The sequence below is a fragment of the Sturnira hondurensis genome, unplaced genomic scaffold, assembly GCF_014824575.4.
Source record: "Sturnira hondurensis isolate 20B ecotype Veracruz unplaced genomic scaffold, ASM1482457v3 Scaffold0000648, whole genome shotgun sequence".
NCBI classification, from domain to species: Eukaryota; Metazoa; Chordata; class Mammalia; order Chiroptera; family Phyllostomidae; genus Sturnira; species Sturnira hondurensis.
In genome coordinates, this window is record NW_028073279.1 from 11047193 (window position 1) to 11059550 (window position 12358).

General features: G+C 34.0%; 1 protein-coding gene across 2 annotated transcripts in view; it reads right to left on the reverse strand.

Annotated features, from left to right (window-relative positions):
• Window positions 1-6842: 6842 nt before the first annotated feature.
• The window catches only part of ATG4C (autophagy related 4C cysteine peptidase), an 83245-nt gene continuing 77729 nt past the window's right edge, over window positions 6843-12358 (reverse strand). The window contains exon 11 of one of the 2 annotated variants that reach the window (XM_037043499.1): window positions 6843-7991. In XM_037043499.1, the coding sequence (XP_036899394.1) occupies window positions 7824-7991 (168 nt within the window). In that variant the 3' untranslated portion in view covers window positions 6843-7823. The remainder of the gene's footprint in view (window positions 7992-12358) is intronic. The other variant, XM_037043491.1, reaches the window with a different exon arrangement.

Here is a 12358-nt window from a genome sequence, read left to right on the forward strand (position 1 = left end):
GAAAAAAATTTTAAAATAAAAACAAACAAAAAAAAATTTTGCAGAAACTGAAAAACTGATTCTAAAATTCCTATAGAAGCACAGGGATTTGGAATTACCAAAATTATCTTGAAAAAGAACAAAGTTGGATGGATGACTCATACTTCCTAATTTCAAAATTTACTACAAATCTATAGTAATCAAGATAGTATGGTAATGGCATAAGAATAGACATACAAATGGAATAGAACTGAGAGTCCAGAAATAAAGCCTTATCTTTATGGTCAATTGACTTCTGAAAAGAAGGCCAAGATCATTCAACAGGAAAAGAATAGTCTTTACAGCAAATGGTGCTGGGACAACTGGATATCAACAGGCAAAAGAAGGAATCTAGACACCCATCTCAGACTACACACAAAAATCAAATCAAAGTGGGTATCAAAAACGCCTAAAAGAGCTAAAATTATAAAACTCCTAGAAGAAAGATAGGTATAAATTTAGGTATAAATTTAGCAATGGCTTTTTAAATATAATACTAAAGGCATAAGCAACCAAAGAAAAAAAATAGAAAGTAGATAAAACTAGACTTTATAAAAATTAAAACCATTTGTATTTCAAATAACACCATCAAGAAAGCAAAAGGCAAACTACAGAATGAGGAAAGTTGTGACAAAGAACTTGTATCCTGAGTATGCAAAGAACTCTCACAACTCACTAATATAGACAACCCAATTTAAAGTAAGAGAATTTGAATAGATATTTCTCAGAAGAGGGTACACACACACACACACACACACACACACACACATGACCAACAAGCACATGAAACGATGCTCAAATCTTCAGTCACTGGAACAATTCAAATCAAAACCACGATTGAGTACCACTTTACACACACTAGATGGCTAAAACAAAAAAGAAAATAACAAGGGTTGGTCAGGAAGCATAAAACTGTAACCCACACATTGCTGGTAGGACTGTAAAATGGCGCAGCCACTATGGACTCAGTGTGGCAGTTCCTTACAGAGCTGAACATACCACCTCCACCTGCCCAGCAATTCCACTCCTAGGTATATACACAGGAGAAATGAAAACAAGTTTATTACAGAATTATTCATAATTGCTCAAAAGGGGGAACAACCCAGACGTCTATCAACTGATGAATAAACAATATACGGTGTGTCCATCTAATAGAATATTAGTCGTCACAACAAGAATAAAGCGCTGATGACACATGCTACAAATCTTGAAAACATTATACTAAGCAAAAAGATTCAGACACAAAAGGCCACATAGCCTATGATTCCATGTGCATGGAACACCTGGAATGGGCACATCCATGCAAAGAGGAAGTGGATTAATTAACAGGTACTGGGTCTTTTAGTTGGAGTAGTGAGTATGTTCTGGAATTTGGTATGGGTGGTCATTGCACAGCTCTGAAAATATTAGAAACCACTGAACCATACACTTTATTTTTTAATAAAATTTTCATTGACTTTTAGAGATAGACAGAGAGAAACATCAGTTTGTTGTTCCACTTAGTTATGCATTCATTGGTTGATTCTTGCAATGTGCCCTGAGGGAGGAACAAACCTGTGACCTAAGCATATTAGGATGACGCTCTAACCAACTGCACTGCTTGTCCAGGGCTGAACTGTATGCTTTAGAAGGATGAATTACAGCTCAGTGATGCTGTTACTTAAAACAAAAAACACAAGCTACCACTTCACAACAAGTAGCGTGGCTACAATAAAAAAGACAGACTTCTGTATGTGATCTGATTTTCCTAAATCACCTTAAATATTATGAAGTTGGGACTTCAGGACATCAGCTGACGAACACTGAGCTCTAAGCTGATGCTGCCTGCCAGCCAGTATCACAGTCTTTGTGTAGCAGGTTATACACTATTGGATTTTACACTTCATTTCCCCTTATTTTGTAAACATGACATGAAAATGGAAAAATGAAAGTGTTAAAACTCATGACAAGAAATGTGCATTTCATAAATTTAGCATAATTAGTATAAAGACAGAAACAATCATTAGCCTCAAAGAAATGCTCACTGGACTTCAAGTGAATCAACTGTGTGTCTGAGTACAAACGAACAAAAATAAAGCCACCTATGAAATGCTGGAACTGTATCATCCAAGATCACGTCAAGCCTATATGATTAAAAATAATTTTATAATTTTAAAAATATTCTATACCATTTTACACTCTCTGGGACATTGTTTGAAAACATATCTTGTTCAGTGCCCTCATTCAATCGTTTTAAGTGTTTACAGAAACATATTACATACAAAAATAAGAGTTCTTCTAGGTATAGACAAAACTGGCCAAGCACAGTGGGTCAGGATTAGCAACCCGTCATAAGACAGAGAAAAAACTGCTAATGTAAGTCAGAGGCTTCAGACCATGTCAATATACAAATCAAACTACAAAAGAATCAGTGGTGGCCTTCTCCATTAAATAAAATAGGCCAATTTAAAAAATCAGAATAAAAATTCAACCTATTGAACATGCTTAAATAATGTGAACATGAACACAAAACAGAAAGAGACAACTGAAAATACTATGTTTAGGTAGCAGAAGCGTGAGATGGATGTTTTCCTGTACTATTTGAAGTATTTTGGAATATGCATACACTATATATATAGATATATATATGTATAGTGTTTGCATATTCCAATATATATATCCCCATTAAAACTCTGATTATTTACAAGAATGCTGACCATAGCCCCTCTCCTGACTTGTTCCATTATGGGATCATCCAAGTCCCAGGACTTACACTAATTATCTCCTTAATCTCAAATCTAATTCCCCATCTTAGATTCATACACTATAATTTAATACATGTGACTCAAGGAGAACAGTGCTAGGTAAGTGGCAATGCACATAAATATTAGCCACAGAGATGCCACACCACACAACTGCAGGGAGTGCCATTCCCATCACACACACTAAAAGCTGGGCTCCCTGGCACCATGCAAACTGGCAGCCCAATGTCCACTTTCTAGTATTGGTCAGTATTTACTTTTTTCCAATGCCTACACCAAATTTTAAATCATCCCAGCCTGTGATTAAGAAGTACAAATTGGTTGTTACAGAATGGTCATGGGGATGTAAAGTACAGCACAGGGAATGTAGTCAATAATATTCTAATAACTACGCATGGTATCAGATGGGTACGAGATTTATCGGGATGATCATTCAATATGTTATGCAATGTCTAATCACTGAGATGTATACCTGAAACTAATATAATAATGTAATTAACTGTAATTAAAAAATAAAAATGATTTTTAAATAATCACCCCAGCCTGCAGGCTTTTTAATTCATATATTTTTATCTGTGTTAGTTTACTAGAATGTATTTGCAACTAGATACACTTGACTTATTGTCAATAATTCTCTAACCCTCTTGTTATGAGACTTGTATTAAATTTCTAACTTTCCTGTTTACCTTTCCTGCTTATAAAATAATTTATGAGTTCCTAGTTCTTACTAGTTTACATCATCTTAGTATAAAATATAAGTATAACATGTATTGTATTTATAATTATCAGCTTAATTTTCAATGATTTACATGAAAAATCATTACCTGCCGAATTTCTTTATGATTCACTCTCAGCTGACAGCATACCTGGACTGTTGACTTACAATAGGAGAGGGCTGAGTTTCTACATTTCTGGAGAATTAGTTGGAGAGTAGCACAGTAACTTCCTACCTAATAACAAATGTATATTCCCCAGTTTTAACATATTTTTCTTATTGTGAGAGAATAAGTGAAATTTTATAACTGTAGCTGTGAATGTTTTGGGCCATTGCTTGCCACCAATTGTCAAGGAGAACTGTAGAAAAGAAAGAAATATGCTAATTCAAAAATGTGTCTGCAATACCGACTCTAAATACAATATTTTTCAAAGTTTATAGGCAAGAAAAAAGTCTTTATATACCCATGAAAAGCACACAAAAATGTTCAAGATTTCTAAACTGATTTAAGATTCAAACTATAAAATGATATAAAATTTATATACTACAATCAACAGGATGTCTCCAAATTTTCCTGGCCTGATGTTTCACATTTTCAATTCAGTATCTCAAGATATTTGGTCTAAAAGCACAACTGAGTAGAGTACTATTGAATTGTGGTTGATTGACAATACTGGGTCTATAATAAATATTACCTGATAAATATTCTCCTATAATTTTTTAAAAGACATGTGCTCTTCTTTTTATAGAAAATAATAATCCCTTATCCCTTCCAAGAAATTGCCTCTATCAATATATTCTAGGTATCTTGCTTCTGTTTTACAACTATTTTAAATTCTTAGTTTCTTCCTTCTGTCTGTTTCAATAGAAATTCATAGTGTTATTTAATATTTTTAAATGTTTGTCTCCATTCTTTCTCTTGTTTTTTCCTGATTTTGAAGAATCTTTTATAATGTTTTTATGGCTGTATAGTCAAAAAGACTTACTACATTTTTTTAAAATATTTATTTATTTATTTTTAGAGGGGAAGGGAAGGAGAGGAAGAGAAACATCAATGTATGGTTGCTTCTCGTGCATCCCCTGCTGGGAAATGGCCCCTGCCGGGAACTGGCCTGCAACCCAGGCATGTGCCCTGACTGGGAATCGAACTGCGATCGTCTGGTTCGCAGGCCCGCGCTCAATCCACTGAGCTACACCAGCCAGGACAAGACTTATTACATTTTTAAGACCACAAGACACACCTAGGTTTTAGAGGAGAAAAATAGGAAAAAAAGTTTTGAAGCAAAAAATGTGGTAAAATATTTAATAACATAAATAACATAATATTTCACCAATGTAAATGTAAGCAGAACTCAACAACAGCATTAACCATTCTTCCTCCTAAATTTGGGATGCGGGGTTGGGGGAGGAGATAGTGTGTCTTATAGTCTGAAAAATATGGTAGATACACAGTGTAAGCTACAAAGGTGATCTCTGATTATGAAAATGAAACTTGGTCCCAGTAGCACAGAAATTAACAGATAAAAGAAAAATAAAACTGGATTTAGTATGGTCTGACCAAAAATACAGCACTTTTTGGCATTAAATAATAGAAGAAACTAGACGTCTCTGAAAAAAGAAAGATTTCTGACCTAAAATTGAATATATTATACAAATAAGTCATTTTTGCTGTATTGTTGCTTTAATTCTTCTAAAACCAAGACAGAATTAACATATGTAACATAAGATACTTTTAGATATGTTTGTCCTTGGACAATGTTAAATCCTAAGGTTAGCAGAATACAAAAAGGACCTAAAATTTTAATTCGCCGAAGTTATCTTCTCACTAATACAGAATTAATGGGGTTGGTTTAATGTAAAAACAGGAAAAAATCGATACCTCAGGGAAATTCTTTCAGATATACTTACACTATAAAGGATCTTTTCATTCATTCATTCAGCAAATGATGAGTCTCTGGTTCGCCTGCTGGTGGGTTAACACACTGACTAAAGGGGATTCAAAGTGTCAAGTCTTAGGGAGAAAAAAGAAAAGAAACCCTCACCATCAAAAGTCCCATCAAGCATTTTAAAAATTCATTTCTAAAATGTTAATGGCAAAATCTAGTATCTTAATATCGATACCCAAAAGGAGGGTCCTCCCATCATAACTCTTACAGAACACCCATCTAAGAATCTTTACTTCTTTTACTTTCCTTCATTCCAGGCTGAAAAAAAATTGTCCATAAGCCTTATTGACTGTACTAGCTGTCAGAACTTGAAATGAAATCTGTGTTCAAAACAAAGTCTGAAACCAGAATATGCAGTATTTCTATTCTAATTATGATACATAGTTTCGTCACTGCCTTTCCAATAAAAGATTATCACAACTTTTTTTTAAACATTATTTTTTTATTTTTAATTTTTATTTATTTATTTGTTTGTTTGTTTGTTTGTTTTAGAGGAAGGAGAAAGAGAGGGAGAGAAACATCAATGTGTGGTTGCCTTCAGCGTGCCCCCTACTGGAGACCTAGCCCACAACCCAGGCATGTGCCCTGACTAGAAATCAGACCAGCAACCCTTTGGTTTGCAGGCTGGCACTCAATGCACTGAGTCACAACAGTCAGGGCTGAGTATTTTCAACATAATTCAATGGAAAGGACGTTTCTGCCTCCTCTCACATTTATTCTGTCCAGGTATAATTTTATTTCATTCCAGTATCTTACTTAAAAATGATCCCCAAATATTCTGAGAACAGAAAGTTCTCAGCATGTAACTTTAAGCTTTTACAGAGTTCTTGTAAGAGATCATTTACAATTAGTTCTGATTCACTGGAAGGCATGGGCCCTCTTATTCAAGGTGCTTGTAGAACTCTGTGAATTCTGCAGGTATGTAGAAACAACAAATTGCAATAATTGAGATGAAACTGGGCATACCACTGGCTTCTTGTTCCTGTACTGCTTTGACCTTCTAGGAAAATTCAGACTGGACTTATTTTGTTCAAATCTTATCTAGATAAAATGAAAATTTTAGATTTCAGACTATTTATTTCAATTCAATAAACTATCCTCACTGGGAAAAGCCAAACGTAATTTGCCTCATCAGGTACAATGGAGCACGCTGCCCACCCTCCGTCTGCATTCTGCACGCAACTCTAAGCCTAGCCAATAGGCTTTCTGATGGAACAGAGTGATGACTTTAAATGATGCACAATTTCACGCCTCTATAAGTCACCTTTTCGCATCAAACATGGAAGCTCCATAAAATAAATATTTTCCTTTCAGAGCAACAATATGATTTGCCTTTAGTACAAATAAAGAGAACTCATTGGAGACAATGATTTTTTTCAAAGAAAGGATTAAAATAATCCCATTAAAACCAAAACAAAGGTATTTTATGTTCTCATATCTTTATTAAAGTATTTATTTTAGAATCCTGGCTCAATAATAACTCCTGTACTCTTATATCACAAATTTGCCTTTAAGTAACATGTAACACACTTAAGGCAGACTTTCCTTATAGATGGCCTCAGCTTCTAAACACCACTACACTGATTTATACAAATAACAAAAATCACATAGAGGAGCATCTGTTGGTATCTTTCTCGGTACTTATCTTTAGATTTTAAAACTGGGTAGTAAATAGAATTCCCATAAAATTTAATTTTTAAGATAAGAAACAAATACCATTCCTATGTTAAAATTGCCTTTATCTGATCTGATTGGACGCCACTATTATTAGTAACATAAACTTGAAGTCTGTGGGAAAAACCAATGCTTTATATTCACTCCTCAGAGAAAGTTAAACAGCAAGAAAAATGAGAAGCCATTATATATCATATTGCTAAATATTACCTAAATTCACAAGTCTGCTTATATAATTGTATGTATATAACAGCTAACAATTACTATTTAATATATCAAGATACATCCAAAAGTATCTCTTGGTTGTATTAACACCAGGCAGCACAGAAGTCACTCTCTGGTCTTCTGGTCATTAGTATACACTGAAGCTTTTGAAACTATTTGGTAATCCCAATTTAGGGCCTGTATCACAAAACCTTCAGGACACTAGTGGCCCCAGGTGGAAGAATTCAAAAGACTGGAAGGCTTGCTGTTAAGGTAGTGTAATGAGAAGATCTTAGTGAAATAGGAATGCAGCCAGAATCACTTGTTATTTATTAGAAATCAAGATTCATTAGATCATCTCTCTTTCAGAAAAATATCCTAAAACTTGTATATTTTCAAATGTTCTTTTTTAAAAGAACATATAAAATTAAGACATTTGTGAAAATAAGCCAGTTTAATATATACTTGTTGTTCTTCATTTTCCCCCTTCAAGTTCTTCTCATCAAGCGCAAATGTGCTTATTTTTTAAAGCAAAACAAACTCTTCTGTGCTAAATCTTTTTAATCTTTTCTTTTCATCCTCTGAGAAAAGGTCTTCTTTATTGGTTGTAGTAGATGTAAAATCATAGTCTCTGGAATGACCATTTACAAAAGTAAATAAGGGGTATTTCTCTTTAGAAGAAATTTTCAGCATCTGTAACAGAAAGTATAGAAAAACCCTTTATCCAAGAGTACACAGTAGGACTGACCACATGACAAAATCTAATGTTTTAGTCCTGAATTTCTCATTACCTTCTCATTTACATTTATTCAGTGCTATTGCTTTAATGTTCTGGCTAAAAGAGAAAATTGATGACCATTGTATAGTTTATTTATAGTTCAATACCTGCTTCTCCATTTGGACTAGCCATCAAAAACTAAGTACCATCCCCCCACCCCCCCAAAGTAAGTGTTCAGGTCACATTAGTTTGAAGGCTTACTGTAAAGAGTTAATATTTATATCCTTTCAGTAGTAGCAGACAACATAACAAAGTGGTATAACTGACTATAGTAAAATATTATAAAAGACTGTGTGGCACCAGAGAAAGAAGCATTAACCCAGTGGGAAGATCCATTCTAATATCAGTTCCACGACTTACCTTGACGTGACCTTCAACAAATCACTAGTACCGTCTATAAAACAGGGCAACAGATATCCAACCTCCTTACCTCAGAGAATTTTTAAGATGACCAAAAGCAATAATAAAAAGTTACTTCTAAAAATTAAGTTTGGTCTTTCTAAGGATCACTGTATTGGAAAAAATATTTCTGCAAAAATCTAGTCAACATAATATATAGTAATCTTATCCATAAATAGTAGTAGTCTACACATTACATACCACCTTCTAGAGTCACACTAGATCATTCAGCAGGGAAAAAAAGCTACATGGGGCGTTTTGTGGGGACACTGGCAACCTTCAGAACCTCTGTCAACTTGGTGTCCATTGACAAGCCAACAACCCATTCTAAACTATTTTAAATCTCTCCTTTAAAAAATGAGCGATTTTCATTAAAAAATACATTTAAATTTCTGATGAAGGATGTTTTGATAAAATTCAATGTTTCCATAAGTAACCAGAAACTATAAGAAGGATTTTGAAAAGTTTATGAGAGTTACAAAGAATGTCAGAAAGAATACCAAGAGTACATACACAAGGATGGGCAAAAGTAGGTTCACAGTTATTCATATGAAAAAAAATTCAATTAATAAATAATAATACAAGAATAAACTCTATGTTTCATGAACTCACAACTGTAAACCTACTTTTGCCCACACTGTACATCTTTCATCACAATCAATTAAATATAATCTTTTCTTAAAAGATTAATTTCTGGGGTAAAAACCAAATTTTATCAAATGTCAATATTCAACTAAAGGATAATCAAATTCTTAAATATTACATTTACAGATTCTCTTGAAACATGGCTAAACTAAATATGTATACCTGGCATGTGGATATAATGTTAAATTTCAAACATTTCAATGGGAGAGTTAATATAAAATACATTTTAATTGAATAAAAGTAAACCATTTAAAAACAATGAAGTACTTAAAAAACCAGATGTGATATAAATCAGATCCTATAATTCATTCTGTGCTCCTAATTTATATGTTGCTCAAATTTATTTTATTTATATTCTACCAAAAAAATATACAAAGAAAAAGGGCAAAAATGTGCAAACTGAAAAATAAAAGAGAGAGGGCATCTCATCGGTCAGTGTCACTTACAGCCAGTGGCTGGACTACAGTCCAAAACTGTTGCCATTTTATATTCATTTAATGTCACTTATAAAAACCCAGTACCTAATGAGCAGTTATCAGCCTCTCATTTTCAAATCAACACAGCAGAGCTAACATTATCATCTCTTCATCTTTGTGTTCAAGATTATGAAAGAAGTCATTTAGGTTTATTAGTTGCTCATCAGCTAAGATTCAAATCTGTACCCCAGAGCAAAATGTCAGAAAGGAACCCTTTAGCCTTTAATTAAAAAATTCACTTACTTTTTGCAAATTCACTTGAAAGGTAAGGCCTCCTAATGCATATTTTATTGATGTAAGCTTTGAGAATTATCATTTTTCTAGCTTTTTTGTGCTCAAAATACTTTTAAAGATTACCAAGTGAAATATATATTTATGATTTACTCATTTGAGTTGCAAACTTATGTCCATACAAAAACTTGCACATGGATGCTTAGAGCAAGTTCCTTCATTACTGCCAACACAGACAACAAAGATGTCCTTCAGTGAGTGAATGGGTAAACTATGGTGTATCCAGACACTAAATTATTACTTAGCCTAAAAAAGAGATGAGTTATCAAGCCATAAAGAGAGATAGAGGAACCTTAAGTGCATACTACTAAATGAAAGAAGCAAATCTGAAAAAGCTGCATTAAATATAATTCCAATGACAAGACATTCTAGAAAAGGCAAAAGTATAAAGACAGTAAAAAGAGTGATTGCTAGGGGTTAGCATGGAGGGAGAGAAAAATTGGTGGAGACAAAGAACTTTGAAGGCCAGGAAACTATTTTGAATGATACTATAATGGTAGATACATGTCATTATACATCGGTCAAAACCCATGGAGTACACAACACCAAAAGTGAGTCCTAATGTAAGTTATCATTACATTTGGGTGATAATGACATGTCAGTGCAGGTTCATCGGTGTTCTGGTGGGGACACTGACTGCAAGAGAAGGGAGCACATGAAAACTTTCAGAATTTTCCACTCAATTTTGCTATGAACCTAAAACTGCTCTAAAAACAAAGTCTATTAAAAATACACATATTGGCCCTGGCTGGTGTAGCTCAGTCGATTGAGTGAGGGCTGTGAACCAAAGGGTGGCAGTTCGATTCCCAGTCAGGGCACATGCCTGGGTTGCAGGCCAGGTCCCTAGTGGGAGTGCGTGAGAGGCAACCACACATTGATGTTTCTCTCCCTCTCTTTCTCCTTCCCTTCCCCTCTTTCTAAACATAAAGAAATAAAATATTCTTAAAAATACATATATTGAGGGGCAACTGAGTTGAGCAATAAGATAAGTGATAACATATCAGCACATAAACATGATATAAAGAGAAAAAATAATTTTAGGACAAATAAAAATGGGAAAATTGAGACCCAAAGGATTTAAATTAATTTCCCAAGATGATTTAACAATAGCAGCAACAACCAAAAGAGATAAACTGATAACAAATCAGTGGACTATTAGACTTCACTGACTTATCAGCATGTCTTTCCAATGTTCTCCATAGCTCTAAGCACCACAGTAAGAATCTTTCTTCAGGCTTCTTTTTTTTATAAAAAATAACTGTCGATTTTAAAATTTGATTCTGAAAATTTATATCAAAAGTGAAAACTTCAGTTTTCATTTTCATATTATAAGAAAGGATACACTGTCAAAACCTTAAAGTCCCTCCACAGTGGATAATAGAAAAATCTGTATGAAAAAAAATCCCAAATTAGATTATCTATATGACATGGGGCATTTGTCAACTGAAATACCATAAAAAAGATAATAAAAGTTATTTAGTAACAACTAGTCTCTTGATATTTCAACAGCAATCAACACATCTGACCATTTCTTTCATTGCTTCCCTTGATCTCTGTAGTATTTCCTTTTCCTGTTTCTCCTATTTTCTATACTATTTCTTCTCTACCTTCTTCATTGACTCCACTCCTTCCCATATTCCAAAATGTACATATTAATCAATTATTGATCCTATAACTACTCTATATGTTCTATCCTCTCTCTTAAAAGTATTGTCTACTCTCAGTTTCAACCATTTCACTATTAGCCTTTGCTAACATCCATGTTTTACAGATGAAGAAACTGAAATGTGGAGGAGGTTAAGTGACTTATGCAAGTTCACACAGCAAGTAAATGACAGAGGCAGGATTTAAGCTTAAGCAGTCTGCTCCTATTTTAACCACTATAGTAAGCGGGGGTGTGTTACAGTATCAACTCGGAGTGATAATACCAAAATAAATTATCATTTCTTCCTTCCAAAATCAGCTCCCTTCCCTATTTTTGTCATTGCTAACATAATATATATTAATTAGGGATGGTTTTTATTGCAAGTGACAAAAACAAAATAAAAAGACAATAATGGCTTTAAATAAAAGGACTTTTTTAAAAATCACATAACAAAAAAGTATGGCATTGCTACCTTACTTAATTAATGTCAAACAGTCTAGAATTCTCTTGGCCTTTCCCTCATGATCGCAGGGAAAGGGAGAGAGCTGAAACGCCAGGTGTTGAGTGTGCATTCAATGCAGAGGTGGGTGGGTGGAAGGGGAGTGACGACAGCATTGCATCTACAGCTACTATTTATTTCATCAGAAGAGCAAACGCTTTTCCAGAAATGCCCAGCACACAGCCACTTCTATATCACTAGGCAAACAGTGTCTACATACAAGGCAGACTAAGAAAACTGAGTATCTGGGTGGACACACTGTTACCCCCAATAAAATCAGGAGTCTCTTAGCAAAAGAGAGAGGGAGGTGGATATTAAACAGGTAAC